At 47.2% G+C, this 22,993-nt stretch overlaps 1 protein-coding gene across 1 annotated transcript in view; it reads left to right on the forward strand.

Moving 5' to 3' along the window:
* Positions 1 to 22,764, forward strand: part of LOC137525510 (serine protease 27-like) — a 48,054-nt gene extending 25,290 nt beyond the window's left edge. The window contains exons 2-4 of the mRNA XM_068246635.1: positions 1,038 to 1,309; positions 13,630 to 13,799; positions 22,279 to 22,764. Coding sequence (XP_068102736.1) covers positions 1,038 to 1,309; positions 13,630 to 13,799; positions 22,279 to 22,587 — 751 coding nt within the window. The 3' untranslated portion in view covers positions 22,588 to 22,764. The remainder of the gene's footprint in view (positions 1 to 1,037; positions 1,310 to 13,629; positions 13,800 to 22,278) is intronic.
* The last annotated feature ends 229 nt before the right edge of the window (positions 22,765 to 22,993 follow it).

Below are 22,993 nucleotides of genomic sequence, written 5' to 3' on the forward strand. Positions count from 1 at the left end.
ATTTAAAAGACAGTTTTTCCTTTGAAACTTTACAATCAATTTTCTCAAAAACTATAAGCTCTTATTCAAATATTTTTTTTCCTCTTGTACCCACTCCCAAGGTGCACATACCCTGCTAATTTGGGGTATGTAGCATGTAAGGAAGCTTTACAAAGCACGAAAGTTCGGGTCCCCATTGACTTCCATTATGTTCGGAGTTCGGCGCGAACACCCGAACTTCGCGGCGATGTTCGGCGAACGTTCGCGAACCCGAACATCTAGGTGTTCGCCCAACACTAGCTCAGAGCGGTAATCCTGTTCCTGAGTGAGTTATATGCAGGGGCTGCTGCAGATCTCTCTGTGGTATGTTGTTTTTTTTCTTGTTTTTACAGTCTAAAAGCTTGTGAAAAAATTGCATGGCTTTTAGACTCTAAGTTTGGAAATAATCATAATGCCAGGGAGGATAAAGTGAATGGGAACCGCATTTTTAAAAAAATGAAGCAAATACTTACCTAAGGAGAGGGAAGGCTGTGGGTCATATAGAGCCTTTCGTCTCCTCTCTTGGTGCTCTCTATCCTGTGCTGGCTCCCCTCTGTTTCAATCCCCCACCGAAAGGGTATTTGGAAGTCTTCGGGAGCCGTGTCCTCCCAAAGACGTGCAGCTCCATACTGCACAGGCGTGAGCGTGCAAGAGAGCGTGCTTGCGCAGGCGCAGTACAGGGCCACCCTTCTTCAGGAGCACTCGGGCTCCCTGAAGACTTCTGAAGCCTCCTTCGGCCGGATAAAGCAGTATTTGACTAAATTAGTCAAATACTGTTACCGGGTGAGCCAGCACTGGAACGAGGGGACCAGGAGAGGAGCGGGAAGGCTCTATAGGACCCAGAGCCTTCCCTCTCCTTGGGTAAGTATCTGTCTCATTTTTTTAAATGCGGTTCCCATTCACTTTAAGAGGGAAGCATTGGTACCCAAAAACAAGTCATTATGCTTGGAACTTGTTGAAATGCAGTTATCTGTCAGCAAATTGCATCTCAGTAATAGATGTTGCTCTTCTTTTTAAAGGTTTAATATGACATATTATACAGTTTATCTGGGTCTATACCAGCTTTATGTGGACAGTCCTCACACAGTTAACAGAACATTAACAAGGGTTATCATAAACCCTTTTTATACCAGTTCGGGAAGAAGCATTGGAGACATTTCCTTGGCACAGTTGTCCAGCCCTGTGGATTACACTGAATACATCATGCCTATCTGCCTGCCATCCTCCTCCGTCACCTTCCCATGTGGTCTGCATTGCTGGGTAACTGGCTGGGGTACGACGTCCGAAGGAGGTAAGCTCATAAAATTGTGAAATACTACTAGTGCATGAGAAGTATATTTTATTTTAAATGGGGAAGAGCAATGACTCATACTTTTTGTAGATCTACCCATTTCAGGTCCCCACTAAAGCTGGATAGAGCCCCCACAGCTATAGATGGCCCGAACAGTTCACTGGTGAGCAGTAATCTGCGAACATCGGCTGTTCACATTTGCGGTGAACATTTGGCGTGTTCAATTTGCCCCCCCCCCCCATACATCATCATTGAGCTTATGTGCTAAACTTTGACCCCTTACCTCACAGTCAGCAGACACAAGGCAGCCAATCAGCTAGCACCCCTTCCTGGACCCCTGCCCCTCCTATCAAAAAGCAGTTGCGGTGGCTATATTGGATTAATTCTCTGCTGGCTACTGACTGTCATGCTGGGTCCAAACGTTGCGTTTTCCCGCTCAATCCGCAGGATCGATCAGATCGATTCGATTATTTCCGACGTGTTTCGATTGATACAGCCGAAACCCAATCAAGCATGTTGGAAATAATCGAATCGATCCCGATCAATCCCGTGGATCGAGTGGGAAATCGCAGCATGAGTACCCAGCATCAGTGAGAGCAGGGTCAGACTTGTTGCAGATAGGTAGATAAAGCATTAGCTACACTGGCGAACTCAGGGGGCTATTCCGGGTGTCTGGAACCTCCCCCCTGCACTGAGCTGTGTATTCAGCCAGGGAAGCCCGCATAATATAAACAGCCTCATTCTCCCTCCCTTCTTACTTCTGGTGCTTCCCTCCAGCTAATAGAATGAGAGAGGCAGCCCAGCTTCCCTCACAAGAAGATGCAGCCTGCAGTGAGAGAATGTTGATTATGGAGTCCTGGACTCTCCACAGCACAGAAGTGTCAGACATGATGAAATTAGAGTGCAGGCAAGCTGGTAAATATGCACAGCATGATGCAGAGCTTGCCTGGACTCAGGGTCTGTGGGCAAACATCTGTCTGGTCTCTCCCCATTGTTATAATGACTGCATGTGTGGAGAAGGTGTGGATAACAAGCTGAAAAGTTTTTGACAGTCCCTAGACTCCAGGAGGGCTTCTTTCTGACTTGTGTGAGAGACTGACAGGGACAGGAGTCAGATTACAGGCAAGTAGCCTGTGTGATGTGGGACTTCAATACAGATAAGTTCTCTGCTCCATCTCAGGCTATTCTCAATTTCTTCACTCCTCTCTCTGGGCTAGTGCAACGCCAAAATGACAATAGCAATCGCTAGCAATTTGTGAGTGTGATTTTGTGAAGTGATTTTCAGAGCGATTTTTGAATGAATTGTTTAAAAACATGCTACATGCAGTATACCTGCGATTTTGAAAAATCACAACGCTGCTGTGGGAACACCCACATAGGGTAACATTAGCCAAGCGCTTTTCAAATCACTGTTGATTTGAAAAACGCTCAGAAGCACTCTTGGTGTGCACCAGCCCTCCCTCATTCACCTTTGTTTCCCTCTTCCCCTAGAGCTGACTGTGTGTTCTTGTCTTGCAGGAAAGCTAAATAAAAGTGCAATCCTGGTGAGGCAAAATATTATTATTTAGTATTTATGTAGCGCCGACATCTTCCGCAGATGCATATATCCCTGCATCATATGGGTATCGCTTGCGCTATGTGAAACTATGTAGCATATTCCACTGAATTGTCCAAACTAAGTCTATCTCCTGTTCCTCTCTTGGGGAGTTGTTCCAGCGCTGTACCCCGTTCACATTTGCTGCTACCAGAAGCCCTCAGAAACACTAGTGTCCTTGAGTACTTCCAAAGATAGGCAGCTCCGTAATACGCCAGCGCACTTTTGTGCATGGGCAGTATGGAGCCACCTGTATTCGGAAGCACTCGGGACATACGTGCTTCTGGACCTTTCAGGAACCCCCCCCTTAAAAATCCTGCGTTTGCCCCTGAGCTAGGCCTGTGATCTTGTTCCTCACTTGCTGTGAAAGCACCCCAAACAACCCTTTTGAGGGCTAGCACATCGGTCTCCTGTGGGGTTTTTTTGTGTCTGACACTCCCCAGCCCACTGACACCCAGAGCTGTGTGCACACTACTGCTGTTGCCTCATTAAGTTACAGACACAGACCCACTCCAGTGCATTATTATTTCACTGTATTCTGATAGTACTATTGCATTTCTGTGTGTGACACTCCACAGCCCACTGACACCCAGAGCTGTGCACACTACTGCTGTTGCCTCATTAAGTTGCAGGCACAGAACCACTCCAGTGCATTATTATTTTACTGTATTCTGATAGTACTATTGCATTTCTGTGTGTGACACTCCACAGCCCACTGACACCCAGAGCTGTGCATAATGGGATTTCTGCCCTTTAGGAATTAAAACAGGGGTCTAGTCCTGGGAAAAGAGGTGAGTGGACTCACCTGGAAAACCCCTGCGCCAAAAAATGGATGTGGTCAAGCATAATGTGGGCGTGGTCATCGGTGGAGCCAAATATACATGACCTTAGCAGTGATGTAAAAGGTCTGCCGTAGTGTAACCCCCTCAAAATAGATGTAATCTGACAGCATTTCACCAAAAAGACACATAATCTGGTAGACATTCCTCCAAAATACAGATAATATGGCAGTGATTCCCCCAAAATAGATAATGTGGCAGCAGCAGTTCCCCCAACATACACATAATTTGGGAGCAGTTCCCTAAAATATGCGAAACCTGGCAGCGGAACACCCAAAATACATATAATCTGGCAGCAGTGGTCCCCCAAACATACACAATCTGGCAGCAGTTCCCCAAAATACACGTAATCTGGCAGCAGCCGTTCCCCTAACATACACATAATCTGGCAGCTGTTCCCTAAAATACATAACAGCGGTTCCACAAGAATGCAGATAATCTGACAGCAGTTCCCCCAAAATAGGTACCCCCAGCATAGGTAGCCAGGTCTGTAGGTGTCCCCAGTATAAGTATCCATGAGTATCGTAGTCCCCAGTATATGTAGCCAGAGGTATATGTGCCTAGTATATGTAGCCAGGGGTATATATCCCCAGTATATGTAGCCAGGGGTATATATCCCCAGTTTATGTAGCCAGGGGTATACGTGCCCAGTATATGTAGCCAGGGGTATATGTGCCCAGTATATGTAGCCAGGAGTATATGTGCCCAGTATATGTAGCCAGGGGTATATGTGCCAGTATATGTAGCCAGGGGTATATGTGCCCAGTATATGTAGTCAGGGGTATATGTGCCCAGTATATGTAGCCAGGGGTACAGTATATGTCCCAGTATTTGTAGCCAGGGGTATATGTGCCCAGTATATGTAGGCAGGGGTATATGTCCCAGTATATGTAGGCAGGGGTATATGTAGACAGGTGTATATGTGCCCAGTATATGTAGTCAGGGGTATATGTGCCCAGTATATGTAGTCAGGGGGTATATGTGCTCAGTATATGTAGCCAGGGGTATATGTGCCCAGTATATGTAGCCAGGGGTATATGTGCCCAGTATATGTAGCCAGGGGGTAAATGTGCCCAGTATATGTAGTCAGGGGGGTATATGTGCCCAGTATATGTAGTCAGGGGGGTATATGTGCCCAGTATATGTAGCCAGGGGGTATATGTGCCTAGTATATGTAGTCAGGGAGGTATATGTGCAAAGTAAATGTAGTCAGGGGGGTATATGTGCCCAGTATATGTAGCCAGGGGGTATATGTCCCAGTATATGTAGCCAGGGGGTATATGTCCCCAGAATAGGTAATCAGGTGTCCCCCAGCAGGAGGGGAGCAGCGCAGTGGAAGGAGAGCTGTGAGCAGGCACCTTAGGGTGCTCTCCTTCCCTCGCTCTCCCCTCCTGAAGAAACGTGCGGGCAGCCGGCAGCGGACGGGACTTACATCTCCTCGTCGTCGGAACACCGGATCTGCGTGCCGCAAGTCTGGTCTGGTCCAGACCAGAGCAGCGGCATGCAGATCCGGCGCCGGAACGAGGAGAGGTAAGTCCCGCCCGCTGCCGGCTGCCCGTACGTTACTTCAGGAGGGGAGAGCGAGGGAAGGAGAGCACCCTAAGGTGAGGGAAGGGGGGGGAGATGGCCCCCCTTCTCCATCGCTGCTCACAGCTCTCCTTCCACTGCGCTGCTCCCCTCTGAACATGGCAGGGTGAACGGCGTCCACTCTCTGGAAATAGTAAGTGGACGCCGTTCACCCGCGTCCTTGCACCACTCGACCCCTGGATTAAAACCTGACTTTCCGTCAACTCTGTAATTTTTGGTGGAACTTTTGGCATGGATCCCCCTCCGGCATGCCCCTGTCCAGGTGTTAGACTCCCAGAAACAACTTTTTCATCACTTTTGTGGCCAGAAACAGGCTTTGTAGGTTTTAAAATTCGCCTGCCCATTGAAGTCTATGGTGGTTTGCCAGTCAAGAGCATTTTTTGGAAGTTCGCGTTCGCCGTTCACAAACGGAAAATTCTATGTTAGCGACATCTCTACACACAGCAAGAAAATTGGTGGTAAACAGCTGATGGTCTGTGTGCCGCAAACAGAGTTCAGTAATTACACCACACAGATGTTATTCTAGGCCAGTGATGGCTAACCTTGGCACTCCAGCTGAGATGGAACTAAAAGTCCCATGAGGTATTGCAATACTCTGACAGCTCTAAGCATAACTCGGGGAGGCAGAGGCATGATGGGATTAGTAGTTTTGCCACAGCTGGAGTCAGGGGCGCTTCTAGCCATCTTGGCACTCCAGGCGAGAAAACCTGCGGTGCCCCCCCCCCCCATGGTGCACCGACACGCTCCCCCATCCTCCCCCTTGTGGTGCCTCCCTATGAAAATAATCGTGATGCGGCTGCATTTCACTGGAAAATTATCGTAATGCAGCTGCCACCCTGCTCTACCTGCCAGACTCCGCGGGCTGCAGCCGACAGGTGAACTGGTGCTGCGTCTGCGTCAACTGGGAGGACGGGGATGGCCCAGTTTCTCCCCCCCCCGCACATCGCTCCAGGTGACAGCCTGTATGGCCTGGTGGATCAGGTGCCCCTGGTTCCAGAACACTTTTTCACAAACATTATGGGATATGCAGATATGTTGCCGCCTGTTAGGATAGGACTGGAGTGGGTATATGATGACATTGAAGGGTTGACATAGTCAGATGGTACAATAGTTTAGTGATTCATAGCTTATTCTTGAAATAAGCACAGTGTGTTGGTAATGTAAGAGAAGTAGAATGGAGGGAGGAAGGGTGGTAGAAGGTCAGAATTGATGACATGCATGAACAGATAGATATGAGCAGAATAGAGACATACTGGATAGCACTATTGTATTATAGTGCTGAGTCCTAGGTTTGAATATTGGTTAGGGCAAAATCTGCATGGAGTTACTATCTTCCCCAGGAATTCATTTAGGCACTTCATATTCCCCAACATCCCTAAAACACACTAACAAGTCAACTGGTTTCCCCCAAAACAATCCTATATTAAAAAATATTAGACTTTAACTATGGTAGGCTTAGATTGTGAGCTCCTCTGAGGATAGTCAGTGACATGACTATGTACTCTGTAATGTGCTGCAGAAGATGTCAATGCTATATAAATACATAATAATAATAATAATAATAATAATAATATGGGAGGACATAAGACTATGACTGTGGTTGGGTTTAGATTGTCAGCTCCTCTGGGGACAGTCAGTGACATGACTATGTACTCTGTAAAGTGCAGCAGAAAATGTCACTGCTATATAAATACAGAATAATAATATGGTAGGACATTAGACCATGATAGGATTAGATTGTGAGCTCCTCTGAGGACAGTCAGTTACATAACTATGTACTATGTAAAGTGCTGCAGAAGATGTCAGTGCTATATAAATACATAATAATATAGTAAGACATTAGAGTATGACTATGGTAGGATTAGACTGTGAACTCCTCTGAGGACAGTCAGTGACATGACTATGTACTCTGTAATGTCTGCAGATGATGTCAGTGCTATATAAATACATAATAATAATATGGCAGGACATTAGACTATGACTACGGTAGGATTAGATTGTGAGCTCCTCTGAGGACAGTCAGTGACATGGCTATGTACTCTGTAAAGTGCTGCAGGAGATGTCAGTGCTATTAAAAAAAACTTAATTATCACTTGTATATGAACAATTATCCATGATTGTACCTTTGTAAGAACCTTATAAACCATTGGCAGATCTACAATTACCAGCATTTCTTTGTGAAGAGGAACTATAATTCCATACATGACACATACATAATTACAGTAGGACATGCTGGTACCTGTAGTTCCCCAGTGTGCATTGCAGTCGATGATTTGGTCGAGGAATAGGCAGCCTGAGCAGCACCTTATACAGCAAGTCACTCTATTCACATCCTGATGACCTGGTCTCCCGCTGTGCTTCCCCCTCCCTGAGCTGCAGCCAGAATTTAACCTTTTGTGTGCTCAATCAGTGACTAAAGCTTTTAATTTAGCTAGTTGTCCTGCTATTCACACAGCACCTTATCAGTCTGGAAGCCTTCACATTCAGGTGATCTGGTCTGGTGAGGAAATACACAGAATAGAAAGTTTTTCTCCGAACCCTTAATTTTCAGTAAAATAAACTTTTTTTTTTCCTGGAATGTGCTTCCCAGACTGCTGAGCACCCTAGGCAGTTTGCTGGACTGTCTGTCTTTAGAAGCGCCTCTGATCTGGCTGGAGTGCCAAGGTTAGCCATCACTATTCTAGGCATTCTGTCAGTGCTTAAAGGGAACCTAAACTGGGAAGGATATGGGTTTTTCCTTTTAAAATAATACCAGTTGCCTGACTCCCCTGCTGATCCTGTGTCTCTAATACTTTTAGCCACAGCCCCTGAACAAGCATGCAGATAAGGTGCTCTGACTTTAGACTGGATTAGCTGTCTGCTTGTTTCAGGTCTGTGATTCAGCCACTATTACAGCCAAATTGATCAGCAGGAGTCAGGCAACTGGTATTGTTTAAAAGGAAACATCCATATCCCTCTCAGTTTAGGTTCCCTTTAAGCTGTCCTCTAACCAAACAATCTTGATTGGACAACTTCTCTTCGTCTACATAGTACAGGGGGAAGATAAAAGACCGGTCCAACTGCCTGCTACGAGCATGAGAATACAGGCAAAGGCCAGCCAGTCCCCATATGCTTCTTACTTTATCCCTTCTGTGCATGACCATCCGGCTTAATTGAAGCTTGTGTTGTGTGTAGGTGAGCAAAAATGGCTCTGGCAGTCTTGTGAGAATTCCATCGAACTTTGAGTGGTTCCGCAAATTTTTCCAAAAACAATTTTACAAATTGCATTGATGTCAGTGGCAACTGGCAAATCCCCCATACGTGCTATTATCACATTTTAAAGACTAGGGCCCATAAATAAACTTTTTCACCTGAGTTTTTTCCTAGATGATATTTTCACAACTTGTAAAATGGTGCCTGCGAATAATGGTGCACGGTGTTGCCGCTAATCCGTTTGCCGCTTATCGCTATTTAACGTTAAAGCCTTATGGTTATTTACCGTTAACATACAGAACCCTCTCTGTACCTATCCCTAACCCCTAAACCTCCCCTGGTGGTGCCTAACCCTAACCACCCCCCTGGTGGTGCCTAACCACCCCCCTGGAGGTGCCTAACCCTAACCACCCCCCTGGTGGTGCCTAACCCTAAGACCCCCCTGGCGGTGCCTAACCCTAAGACCCCCCTGATGGTGCCTAACCCTAAGACCCCCCCAGTGATGCCTAACCCTAACCTTGACAGTGTTACATTAAATCCATTCACAGTTTTGCAGTTAAATAACGTCTGCAGTTTGGCTTATGTAGGCGCTTTTGATAAATAATGTTACTGTGGGCAATAACGTCTGCTGTTTGGCAAATGAATGGCACTATTGATAAATAACATTAGTGTGTGCCACTATTGATAAATAACGTTAGTGTGTGCCACTATTGATAAATAACGTTAGTGTGCCGTTTTTCTTTTTTTTCCCTGTGCGCCATTATTATGCAGTACTAACGATAAATAGCGATAAGCGTATCTTTTTAATGCGGCACCATTTTTTTGCATAGGTGCTGTGCGCCATTATTCACTGATCCCGTAAACAAAATGGCTTTTACACCACCAGCAAGCAAACAAATACTCAAAAGAATTTTGGCAGTACTTTTTTACCTACTTTGTTGTACCTTTTTACATTGCAAAGTACTAGGAAGTTAATTTAAATTGAAGAGGAAAAATGATCTCCTAGGAGAAAACGCAGAAGAAAAAGAAAATTTGCTCCTAGTAGATAATTTTTCATCCTGCATTAACATACTTTTTTTCAGCACTTTGCAATTGAAAAAGTGCCCAAAATAGGTGTGAGGGCCCATCCACACTAGGAGCACTTTTCTGAGCATTTTGTGATTGATTCACATTTTTTAAAATTGCTCCCATTCACTTTCATTAAAATCTCTGTAAAAATCGCGATTTTTGTGTACGCGATTCTTACCGCGATTTTAATGAAAGTGAATGGGAGTGATTTTAAAAAACACTAATCAATTGCAAAATGCTCAGAAAAGTGCTTTTAGGCTAGTTACACACCAGGACGCTGCGTTTAGGGGACGTTATAGGGCACATAACGTGCCCCTAACGCAACGCCTGGTGCTCTCTGGTGTGGATGTCGGAGTGAGCCGCGTTGTGCAGCTCACTCTGGCGTCCGTGATGCCGTGATGCGTACTCTTGGACGCATGCGGCATCACGTGGTCCCGCCCGGCAAATCACCGCACAGAGCGGCCGCTCCAGGAAGTAAACACTGCACGTCACTGAGTGCAGTGAATATTAATTAGCCATGTGCCCGGCCGCTCTCCCCTCCTCGCCAACATGACTGAGCATGTGCAAACAGTCTAACGCGGCTAAGTAGAACGCACAGCATGCAGCACTTTGCTGCGTTACAATGTAACGCAACGTGGGCAGTGTGAACAGCCCACTTGTGTTACATTGCTGTGCGTTGGGGGAGCCTTACAGGCTGCACTAGCGTGCGCCTGTAACGTCATTGTGTTCAAGAAGCCTTAGTGTGAATGGGTCCTAAGGGCTTGTTCACACTATGAGCGTTTGGCAGGTTTTTTTTTAAGCGCTGACGATTTTAGAAATCACCCTAAAAGTGATTGTGCAATGTTTTCCTATGAGAGTGTTCACATGTGAGCGTTTCAATTTCTATGAAACCGCAAACGTGCTACATGTACTATTTTCTGAGCGCTTTGGCTCAATGGAAGGTATAGGGAAACCGCAAAGTGCTTGAAAAAAGTGCTTTGTATAGCGATTTCCTGAGTGCTTTTATGAATAAACACTTTGTATTTATTCATTTCCGGGTCAAAGAGATCGCTTCCTGATTGACATCAGGAAGTGAAAATCTTAATCACTCAGCAAAAGCGCTTAGACAAGCACTTTTCTAAGAGCAGGGACAAGCAAATTGAAAAGCACTCTATAAATCGCTCAGCGCTTGCGATAGCGCTGGCAATTTATAATGTGAACAAAGCCTTAAGGGGCTATCCACATTATTTTGTGTATTTTCTTGCTTGTTGGTGGTTTAAAAGGCATTTTATTACAAGTTGTGAAAATATCACCTAGGTGAAAACTCAGGTGAAAAAGTGAAAGGCCCTAGGACTCAGGGAAGCCATCAGGGGAGGGGACAACTGACACTGCAATGAGGGGCCCAGGGCTACTGGGGGCCCTGCTTCCCCCCCCCCCCCCCCCCCCCCCCCTGCTGGAAGTAACGCATGTGCTGGCTGTGGGCCTGTGGCTCACTAACCAGCACACCGCGTTCCAGCACTGAGAGAAGAGTGACATCAGCACTTGAACATGGGGAGCAGATGAGTGAGCCCGCTACAGCGGTCTTTCTATACTGGGGCACCACCTTTATCTGTCTAAAGGCTGGCTATACTGGGCCACCACCTATACCTGGCTGCTTATACTGGGGCTGGACATGCCATGGTCACGCCCACTTTTGCCAGGTTTGAGGCTTTTGCCATTAACAGTGCAAGAAGGGTAGCGATTAAATATTCCACTTGAAAAGCAATAGGTGAAGTTTGATTCACTTTTGTAGGCTTCACCCACTTTTCTAAATAATAATCTAATAATAATCACCCACTTTCCTGAATATTAGTCACAGTCACCCAGTGACTAACTGTGTCAAGTTTAAGAACCCTGCCAACAACAGAATGGCTGAAATCAATCTAACAAAGCTGATTGGCTGTTTGTGGCTCCACCCCCTTTAGTGAATTTGGACCTCAGTCACCCAATGACTGACTATCAGGTTTGAGGCCTCAGCCATTAACAGTGTAAAAATGATAGCATAGATCCCAACTGTCCCTTTTTCGGAGGGACAGTCCCTTTTTGGGAGCCCTGTCCCTCTTTCCCCCTCATTTGTCCCTCTTTCTATGTAAATATATATATTTCTCTACTAAACATGTGTTTGATTGACTCTAAACTTTATTCCCAACCTTCAAATTGATATATTACTAATTTTAAAATGTTACTATGAAGGAAAATGAACCAGGATAGAAAGGACCAGTGTGGTTTGAATTATAAAACAACATATGTTTCTTATGAAATCTTTATGGTATGCGTGACTAGAGGCTTGATGAGGGCGTGGCCAGGGGTGTGGCAGGGGCGTGGCTTAAGTGTCCCTTTTTCTCATCTCAAAAAGTTGGGAGGTATGTGATAGCAATGTAAATATTCCCTTTGAAAATCAATTGGTGAATTTTGAGTGGCTGTTGTAGGCTCCACCTACATTTCTGAATATTAATCCCAGTCACCCAGTGGCCAATTGTGTCAAGTTTGGGAACCCTGCCATGTAGCTCCGCCCACATGTGCAGGGGGGCCGCAAGACCCCCAGAACATATCATCCCAGGTAGTAAGGGATCTGTATACCAAGTTTCATTCAAATCGGTCAAGCCGTTTTCGAGTGATCGCAGCACATACACACACACACACACATACATACATACATACACACATACATCAGTTCTTATATATCGTATATACTCTCATATAAGCCGACCCGCATATAAGCCGACCCCCCAACTTTTCCCTAAAAAAAAACAGGGAAAAATGATTGACCCCCATATAAGCCGGGGGTAGGAAATGCTGGCCGCCTTATTCCCCGAGTGTGTCCCAGTATAGCTAGTAAAGTGCCCAGTATGGGTAGGTAGTGCCCCAGTATAGCTAGTATAGTGCCCAGTATAGCTAGTATAGTGCTCAGTATAGCTAGTATAGTGCTCAGTATAGCTAGTAAAGTGCCCCAGTTTAGTTAGTATAGTGCTCAGCATAGCTAGTATAGTGCCCCAGTTTAGCTAGTATAGTGCTCAGTATAGCTAGTATAGTGCTCAGTATAGCTAGTAAAGTGTCCCAGTTTAGCTAGTATAGTGCTCATTATAGCTAGTATAGTGCTCAGTATGGCTAGTATAGTGCTCAGTATAGCTAGTATTGTGCCCAGTATAGCTAGTATAGTGCCCCAGTTTAGCTAGTATAGTGCTCAGTATAGCTAGTAAAGTGCCCCAGTATAGCTAGTATAGTGCTCAGTATAGCTAGTATAGTGCCCCAGTTTAGCTAGTATAGTGCTCAGTATAGCTAGTATAGTGCTCAGTATAGCTAGTATAGTGCTCAGTATAGCTAGTAAAGTGCCCCAGTATAGCTAGTATAGTGCTCAGTATAGCTAGTATAGTGCCCCAGTTTAGCTAGTATAGTGCCCCAGTTTAGCTAGTATAGTGCTCAGTATAGCTAGTATAGTGCCCCAGTTTAGCTAGTATAGTGCTTAGTATAGCTAATAAAGTGCCCCAGTTTAGCCAGTACAGTCCCCCGCTCCCCCCATGGCCGCCGCCGCCGCCGCTGATATTACCTGGCCACATCTTCTATTTCCTTCTCCGTGCGTGTAAACATTCACAGCAGCGCGCCCGGCGCTGCTACTGTGACGAGCGGCGAGCCAGGAAAGAGCGGTTCCCATAGTAACAGGAAGCCGCGCTCTTTCCTGCCTCCTGCCTCGTCACAGTAGCAGCGCCGGGTGCGCTGCTGTGAATGTTTACAAGCACGGAGAGGGAAATAGAAGATGCAGGCAGGCAATAGCAGCGGCGGCGGCCATGGGGGGAGTGGGGGACCCGCGGACCAGCGGAGGGGGGGGACCCGCGGACCAACATGACTCGCATACAAGCCGACCCCCCAACTTTTGGCCCCCTTTTTGGGGGTCAAAAATTCGGCTTGTATGCGAGTATATACGGTATATAGATTATTATTATGTTTGTCTTCGGTACACTTTAACACATATATTGTATGCTTATGACACTGAATGTATATTAATTATCCCTGTTCCCCACTAGGACGGCTTCCTGTAAACGGGACTCTCCAGAAGGTCATGACTCCACTTATTGACCACAAGACATGTGATAGAATGTATCATAATGCATTGTTACAAACTTCCAGCACCATATTTGTCGAAAGTGATATGATCTGTTCTGGCTACAAGGAAGGAGGGAAGGACTCCTGCCAGGTAAGTGAAGAAGTTGTGAACCAGGAAGTTGTGAACCAGGAACTCCCAGAAGTTGTGAACCAGGAACTCCAGAAGGAGTGTAGAGGAAACACATATGTGGTGTATAGAGATCCCCAAAAGGAATATAGAGGAAACCCCGAAAGTAAATTAGAGGGAGCACCAAAAGGATTAGAGAAGGAACCCCAGGAGAATACAGGAAAGCCCAGGATTGTACAACAATCTTAAAGAGAGCCAGAGATGAAGCACCCTCATGTATTTTACCATATATATCAATGGGAACATGACAGTAAACACCTACTCTGCTCTTTGTTTCACCCTTCACTGCTCAGTCTTCTTGTTACCAGCTCTGATAAAATCTCTGACTGAGTATTCAGTCTGGCTTTGCCCTGGAATGATTATAGCTGAGCCAGTCTTCTGTGATGTCTTTTCAAGCCCAAGTCTGCCCCCCTTGTGGCTCTGATTTCCTGCTATGTATCCTCAAAGCAGGAAATCAGAGCCAGGAGGGGGCGGGATTGGGCTTGAAAAGACATCACAGAAGACTGACTCAGCTATAATCATTCCAGGGCAAAGCCAGACTGAATGCTCAGTCAGAGATTTTATCAGGATAAAAGGGGTTTTAAAGGAGCTCAAAAGCCAAAAATTTGGTAATTAGAGGAGGCATTGGTGGACTTACCTCCTCCAAGCAGACACAACACGACTGTACATTCAGTCTATTTATTAACGAACTCCAGATAAAACAAAACAACACAGAGGCACCGAGTGTTGTTTGTTTTGCTAGATGCTGTAACTCCTTTTTCTATTGCCTGAGGATGCGGGCGCTGACTAGTGTTGGGCGAACATCTAGATGTTCGGGTTCGGGCCGAACAGGCCGAACATGGCCGCGATGTTCGGGTGTTCGACCCGAACTCCGAACATAATGGAAGTCAATGGGGACCCGAACTTTTGTGCTTTGTAAAGCCTCCTTACATGCTACATACCCCAAATTTACAGGGTATGTGCACCTTGGGAGTGGGTACAAGAGGAAAAAAAAATTTAGCAAAAAGAGCTTATAGTTTTTGAGAAAATTGATTGTAAAGTTTCAAAGGAAAAATTGTCTTTTAAATGCTGAAAATGTCATGTTTCTTTGCACAGGTAACATGGTTTTTACCGCCAGGCAGTCATAAATGTAATAAAGAGAAGAGGTTCCATAAACAGGGACCGGTAACGCTAACCCAGCAGCAGCAGCAGCACACGTGATGGAACAGGAGGAGGCGCAGGAGGAGAAGGCCACGCTTTTTGAGACACAACAACCCAGGCCTTGCATGAGGACAAGAAGCGTGCGGATAGCATGCTTTTTACCGCCATGCAGTCATAAATGTAATAAAGATAAGAGGTTCAATAAACAGGGACCGGTAACGCTAACCCAGCAGCAGCAGCAGCACACGTGATGGAACAGGAGGAGGCGCAGGAGGAGAAGGCCACGCTTTTTGAGACACAACAACCCAGGCCTTGCATGAGGACAAGAAGCGTGCGGATATAGCAGCAATGCTTTTTGCCGCCATGCAGTCATAAATGTAATAAAGAGAAGAGGTTCCATAAACAGGGACCGGTAACGCTAACCCAGCAGCAGCAGCAGCACAGAGCACACGTGACGGAACAGGAGGAGGCGCAGGAGGAGAAGGCCACGCTTTGAGACACAACAACCCAGGCCTTGCATGAGGACAAGAAGCGTGCGGATAGCATGCTTTTTACCGCCATGCAGTCATAAATGTAATACAGATGAGAGGTTCAATAAACAGGGACCGGTAACGCTAACCCAGCAGCAGCAGCAGCACAGAGCACACGTGATGGAACAGGAGGAGGCGCAGGAGGAGAAGGCTACGCTTTGAGACACAACAACCCAGGCCTTGCATGAGGACAAGAAGCGTGCGGATATAGCAATGCTTTTTGCCGCCATGCAGTCATAAATGTAATACAGATGAGAGGTTCAATAAACAGGGACCGGTAACGCTAACCCAGCAGCAGCAGCAGCACAGAGCACACGTGATGGAACAGGAGGAGGCGCAGGAGGAGAAGGCCACGCTTTTTGAGACGCAACCCAGGCCTTGCATGAGGACAAAAAGCGTGCGGATATAGCAATGCTTTTTGCCGCCATGCAGTCATAAATGTAATACAGATGAGAGGTTCAATAAACAGAGACTGGAAACGCTAACCCAGCAGCAGCACACATAATGGAACAGGAGGAGGCGCAGGAGGAGAAGGCCACGCTTTTTGAGACGCAACCCAGGCCTTGCATGAGGACAAAAAGCGTGCGGATATAGCAATGCTTTTTGCCGCCATGCAGTCATAAATGTAATACAGATGAGAGGTTCCATAAACAGGGACCGGAACGCTAACCCAGCAGCAGCAGCACACGTGATGGAACAGGAGCAGGCGCAGGAGGAGAAGGCCATGCTTTTTGAGACACAACAACCCAGGCCTTGCATGAGGACAAAAAGCGTGCGGATATAGCAGCAATGCTTTTTGCCGCCATGCAGTCATAAATGTAATACAGATGAGAGGTTCAATAAACAGGGACCGGAAACGCTAAACCATCCCAGATGTTCATTGGTCATGTTACTTGGTTGGGGTCCTGGAGTGTTGCGTAGTCGTTTCCAATCCAGGATTGATTCATTTTAATTTGAGTCAGACGGTCTGCATTTTCTGTGGAGAGGCGGATACGCCGATCTGTGACGATGCCTCCGGCAGCACTGAAACAGCGTTCCGACATAACGCTGGCTGCCGGGCAAGCCAGCACCTCTATTGCGTACATTGCCAGTTCGTGCCAGGTGTCTAGCTTCGATACCCAATAGTTGAAGGGTGCAGATGGATTGTTAGACACAGCTACGCCATCTGACATGTAGTCCTTGACCATCTTCTCCAGGCGATCGGTGTTGGAGGTGGATCTGCACGCTTGCTGTTCTGTGGGCTGCTGCTGCATGGGTGTCAGAAAATTTTCCCACTCCAAGGACACTGCCGATACCATTCCCTTTTGGGCACTAGCTGCGGCTTGTGTTGTTTGCTGCCCTCCTGGTCGTCCTGGGTTTGCGGAAGTCAGTCTGTCGGCGTACAACTGGCTAGAGGAGGGGGAGGATGTCAATCTCCTCTCTAAAGTCTCCACAAGGGCCTGCTGGTATTCTTCCATTTTGACCTGTCTGACTCTTCAAGCAGTTTTGGAACATTGTGTTTGTACCGTGGATCCAGAAGGGTATATAAACCCAGTAATTGGTGTTGTCCCGAATGCGCACAATGCGTGGGTCGCGTTCAATGCAGTTTAGCATGAATTGAGCCATGTGTGCCAGAGTCCTACCAGAATCCTCATCATCCTCTTGTGAGCGTTCTGATAGTTGTTGTGATGCATCATAGTCGTCACCTTCTTCCTGGTCTGCTTCTGCTGACCATTCGCGCTGAATTGTGGAAGTCCAACGTGCACCGCTCTGGCCCTCGTCAGTGGTGGCAGGAAATTCCTGCTCCAACTCCAGCTGTTCCTCCTCCTCTTCTTCATCATGTGTCAGCTTAGCCAACCTTAAAGCGCGAATGAGATTACTCCCATTATCACACACAACCATGGCCGGTTTCAGGTCCAGCGGTGCCAGCCACAAATCCATCTGTTCCTTTATTCCCCTCCAAATTTCCTCCCCTGTGTGCTGCTTATCCCCAAGGCAGATCAGCTTCAGCAACGCTTGCTGACGCATGCCAACAGCTGTGCTGCACTGCTTCCACGATCCTACTGCTGCTGGTGCTGGGTTAGCGTTTCCGGATGAGGTACAGCTTTGAGATGCGTTGGAGGAGAAGGAGTCAGAGAGGTAGGTGCTGCTGTTATCCAGTGGGAGGGACGGCGGTGCAGGTGTTTGCGGCGTGGGCACTGGGCAACACCCGCGCCGTAGCAGGTGAGGATTCGCTGCCAAGCTCCACAAGGTTCACCCAGTGCGCGGTAAGGGAGATGTATCGACCCTGGCCGAACGCACTCGTCCAGGTGTCAGTGGTGAGGTGAACCTTGCAGGCAACGGCATTCTTCAAGCTTCGGGTTATTTTGCTGACCACGTGCTCATGCAACTCAGGCACTGCAGAGCGCGCAAAGTGGTAGCGGCTGGGAACCACGTAACGTGGGATGGCCACTGACATCATGCCCTTGAAGCTGTTTGTCTCCACCACTCGATCTGGCAGCATTTCGCAGGCCAGAAGCTTGGCTATGCTGGCTCTTACTGCCACGGCCTGGGGGTCATTTGCTGGCAATTTCCTCTTGCGCTCAAACATCTCCGAGACAGACAACTGAACCGTAGGGCTGCACAACGAAGGGCTGTTGGTTGTTGTGTTTGATGAACACTGGGAGACCTCAAGAGCACTACTCCGGAAAGTGACAGTGTCAGCGTCATCTGATTTTTTGGAATGTTTTGAACCACGCAATGGCTGGGCTACTGCTGCTGCTGAGGCGGGTCTGGTGGTGAGTCTGGTGAACCCAAGGGAGGCAGTGTTGCTGGTGGTACCCTGTCCTGCCGCGTTTGCCCACAGAGTGGGATGTTTGGATAGCATGTGGCGGCTCATGCTGGTGGTGGAGAGGTTGTTAATACTTTTCCCCCTGCTCAGGCGGGTCTTGCACACCTTGCAAATCGCCATGGTAACATCCTCAGTGCAGTCTTCAAAGAAAGGCCAGACTTTGGAGCACCTGCCTTGCTGGCGATTTCTGTTTGCGCCTCTTTTGCCTCTCACTTGAACTTCCACGCTTGTGGTGCCTGAAATTGCGCGCCGCCTACCTTGTGGCACAAGGCGAACTCGTGCAGCAGTGGGTTCTTCAACAGACTCATCTGTGCTGCTGCTACGACGGCGATGTTCTCGTTCACAAACAAAATCTGGGTCTATGTCCACATTGTCCATACCCTCCTCTTCCATCTCCTCAAACTCGTCATATGTCATTGTGGGGGGCCGCCGCCGTGGAGTACAGCTCCCCAGCACAACCGTCAGGGGAAACACCTCTTCCCTTGCCCCTCCCTCTTTCACCGGATTTCTTCCTCATTTCACTTATCCTTACAGTACACGCTGACTGGCAGCAGTACAGTGGCAGTACAGAAATGCTATACAGTGGTGGGTGAGCGGTGTACCACTATTGCCAGCAGCGACACAGAGCACAATGCTATACAGTGGCGGGTGAGCGGTGTACTACTGTTCCCAGCAGACAAAGAGTGGCAGTAAACACAATGCTATATAGTGTGGCTGAGCCGTGTACACAGAGTGGCAGTAAACACAATGCTATATAGTCTGCTATATAGTCACCCCGAACGGGGTGATGTTCTGCAGCACCCGAACAGTGGCGAACACTGTTCGCCCAACACTACTGGGAACGCAGATTTTAGTACCTAAACACACGATACAACATGTTTTCCGGGGTCGGACTCTGAGGCACATACAGATGGTCCCGATCATCATCCTCATCATACAACTCTTCTCCTGAGTCTGACCCACCCACCACCTCTGCCACCCCAAAATCCCCAGACACAGTCACAGACCCCTCATCGTCCTCAACATTAACTTGGGATGCTGGCCTGAGCCCGACCTCCTCTGCCACCCCAACATCCCCAGACACAGTCACAGAACCCTCATCGTCCTCAACATTAACTTGGGATGCTGGCCTGAGCCCGACCTCCTCCTCCACATCAGGCCCCATCATCTCCTCAATGGCAGCCCTCATTAATCGCTCTGGCGCCGGACCGATGGACACAACGTTCTCCTCCGGGGAGGGCTGCTGCTGACCACTGGCTGCTGGGGTGGATGTTATAGCTTGCGTGGGGCGTTGGCTGTTGCTGTTGTTGGGAGTGCTGCTCACAGCGGAGGTCTCTGAGGAACTCATGGTGAGCTCATATAGTGGTTGACGGTGAGTGGAGTATTACTGATCCCAGCAATATACACACTGACTGGCAGAGTACGCAATGCTATATAGTCTGGCTGAGCCGTGTACACAGAGTGGCAGTGAACAATGCTATATAGTCTGGCTGAGCGGTGTACACAGAGTGGCAGTACACACAATGCTATATAGTCTGGCTGAGCCATGTACACAGAGTGGCAGTAAACAATGCTATATAGTCTGGCTGAGCGGTGTACACAGAGTGTCAGTAAACAATGGTATATAGTCTGGCTGAGCGGTGTACACAGAGTGGCAGTAAACACAATGCTATATATAGCGTGGCTAAGCGAGGTGCACAGTGGCAGTACACACAATGCTATATAGTCAGGCTGAGCCGTGTACACAGAGTGTCAGTAAACAATGGTATATAGTCTGGCTGAGCGGTGTACACAGAGTGTCAGTAAACAATGGTATATAGTCTGGCTGAGCGGTGTACACAGAGTGTCAGTAAACAATGGTATATAGTCTGGCTGAGCGGTGTACACAGAGTGGCAGTAAACACAATGCTATATATAGCGTGGCTGAGCGAGGTGCACAGTGGCAGTACACACAATGCTATATAGTCAGGCTAAGCCGTGTACACAGAGTGTCAGAAAACACAATGCTATATATAGCGTGGCTGAGCGAGGTGCACAGTGGCAGTACACACAATGCTATATAGCCAGGCTAAGCCGTGTACACAGAGTGTCAGAAAACACAATGCTATATATAGCGTGGCTGAGCGAGGTACACAGTGGCAGTAAACAATGCTATATATATAGTGTGGCTGAGCGAGCGGTGTACTACTGTTCCCAGCAGCGACACACAATGACTGGGGGGGACCCTGGCTAGCGTGGCTGGAGCGCGAACTACCCTGCCTGCCTACCCAAAGCTAAACCCACAGACAAATGGCGGAGATATGACGTGGTTCGGGTATTTATTTACCCGAACCACGTGACCGTTCGGCCAATCAGAGCGCGTTCGGGTCCGAACCACGTGACCCGTTCGGCCAATCACAGCGCTAGCCGAACGTTCGGGGAACGTTCGGCCATGCGCTCTTAGTTCGGCCATGTGGCCGAACGGTTTGGCCGAGCACCGTCAGGTGTTCGGCCGAACTCGAACATCACCCGAACAGGGTGATGTTCTGCAGAACCCGAACAGTGGCGAACACTGTTCGCCCAACACTAGCGCTGACCCGTGAAACGCGTTGCTTTGTTTTATCTGGAGTTCGTTAATAAATAGACAGAATGTACAGTCGTGTTGTGTCTGCTTGGAGGAGGTAAGTCCACCACTGCCTCCTCTAATTATGAAATTTTTGTCTTTTAAGCTCCTTTAAAACCCCCTTTATCCTTTTGGTGCCTCTGTTCACCCAGGGTGGATACAATATTATATAGGAGAGGAGGGTTGCAACCCTTTTCTACTATCTACAGAGAGCGACTTCTTATTCCTGAGTGGGGTCAGGATAATCTCCCCACCTGCCTTTACAGTGGTTGCCTATTGGTGACCCATGTTTGTGAGTATAACAACTATTACTCTTTGTATTATCCCCTTTGTCAATACAAACTACACTATTGGGGCTCTTCGTGTTCCTCTGTTTATCTCATTTGAGAGATTTTATCAGAGCTGGTAACAAGAAGACTGAGCAGTGAAGGGTGAAACAAAGAGCAGAGTAGGTGTTTACTGTCATGTTCCCATTGATATATATGGAAAAATACATGAGGGTGCTTCATCTCTGGTTATCCAAGAAGAGATATAGAAGGAACACCATAACAAAAGTAGAGGGAACCCCAGAAGAAGTGTACCAGCAATAACCCCAAGACATTCTGTAGAAGGAGGGGTGAAGATGGACACCCACAAGAAATGGGGCCCCAATAAACAGTTTAGTGAGGCCCCAAAATGGGTTGGAGTGGTTCCGCCTGAAAAGATATAGAAGGAATCCCAAAAGGATTGTACAGGGAGACTCAGTCTATATAGGGTCCCCCAAAAGTAATATAGAAGATGAAAACCTATCATGAGTGTAAAAGGAAACCCAGGCATTTTGTGGAAACTCCTTTCTAGATCTTGCTGTCTCTAACCCCCGACACAAACACCCTTTCTGACGCCTAACCCTAACCCTGCCTCCACTCCTGCACTACCACCCTTCCTGATGCCTAACCCTAACCATCCGCCCCTGCACTACCACACTTATAAACATAAAAATTAAACAACTGAGCATACAAACGATAAAATGTTTGATAAAAGTTGTACAGACAAATGATATAATATTACAAAAACTATAATGTTGCCTCAAAACAATAACATATTTTTAAAAACTTTAATGTTCTAATGTTGAAAATGATATTTATCGGGCACCCAATTTTCTGCTCTCCACATTAATGATACTTGCATTAGCGCCTATGGCGGTGCCCAAGTCGCCTGTACAGTCAGTAGTCAGTCAGTGCTATGTTGTTTTATTGAATACTAAATTCCCTCAAATAGCAAATTCCAAGATATGTTGCAAAATGCATGTATTCTCTAGCAATGACACACACATCACATATGTAGCTCTGGACCCAGCTGATTTTGTCCTTTTCCATCTTTCAGGGTGACTCAGGCGGACCTCTTGTGTGTAAAGTTGGTGGTGTCTGGTATGAGGTTGGAATCGTGAGCTGGGGAGTAGGGTGTGCTGCTCCAGGTCTCCCCGGGGTCTATACCTTGGTCACAGCTTATCAAGACTGGATCAGCAGCTACGTGCCAGTAACTGTCTACAGTGTGACCAATATTCCAACCCCAACAGGCACTTGTGGAGATGAAGTTATCAATCAACCCATTCCAAGTCCCGATGGCGTTTCTCCTTGTAGACCTCACTGGATGCTCCTCATTCTGGCTGCCTTTCTGCTGATGTTTGTATAGCTAGAGAATTAGCAGATCATCCAACCCACTGGTCGATCCACAGATATAATCCACTATCTGCTCCCAGACCAGTGATCTGGCAACATGGGCAATTTTAATCTGGGCACAGGGAAGCTTTCTATGTTCTTGACCCAAGCCTGGCTATACGTCTAACCCAAATAAATCTCTCCTCTCGTGCTGAATTTCACCAGTGGAGTTTCTGGCAGAAAAAGTGGCTAAACTCATCAGTACCAGCACACACAACTGAGCACAGTGATCTTGTAACAAGTTGTGACCTTAAATCGGGATTGTCAGTCCCAAAATCAAATTCCATTTACCCACTGCTCTGTGTTTATTATGTAGCCTGCAACCTCACCCTGCATTGCAAGCATTCCAATGTAATCATAAATGTTTCTGCTGTAATAAA

This window comes from Hyperolius riggenbachi, chromosome 7, assembly GCF_040937935.1.
Source record: "Hyperolius riggenbachi isolate aHypRig1 chromosome 7, aHypRig1.pri, whole genome shotgun sequence".
NCBI lineage: Eukaryota > Metazoa > Chordata > Amphibia > Anura > Hyperoliidae > Hyperolius > Hyperolius riggenbachi.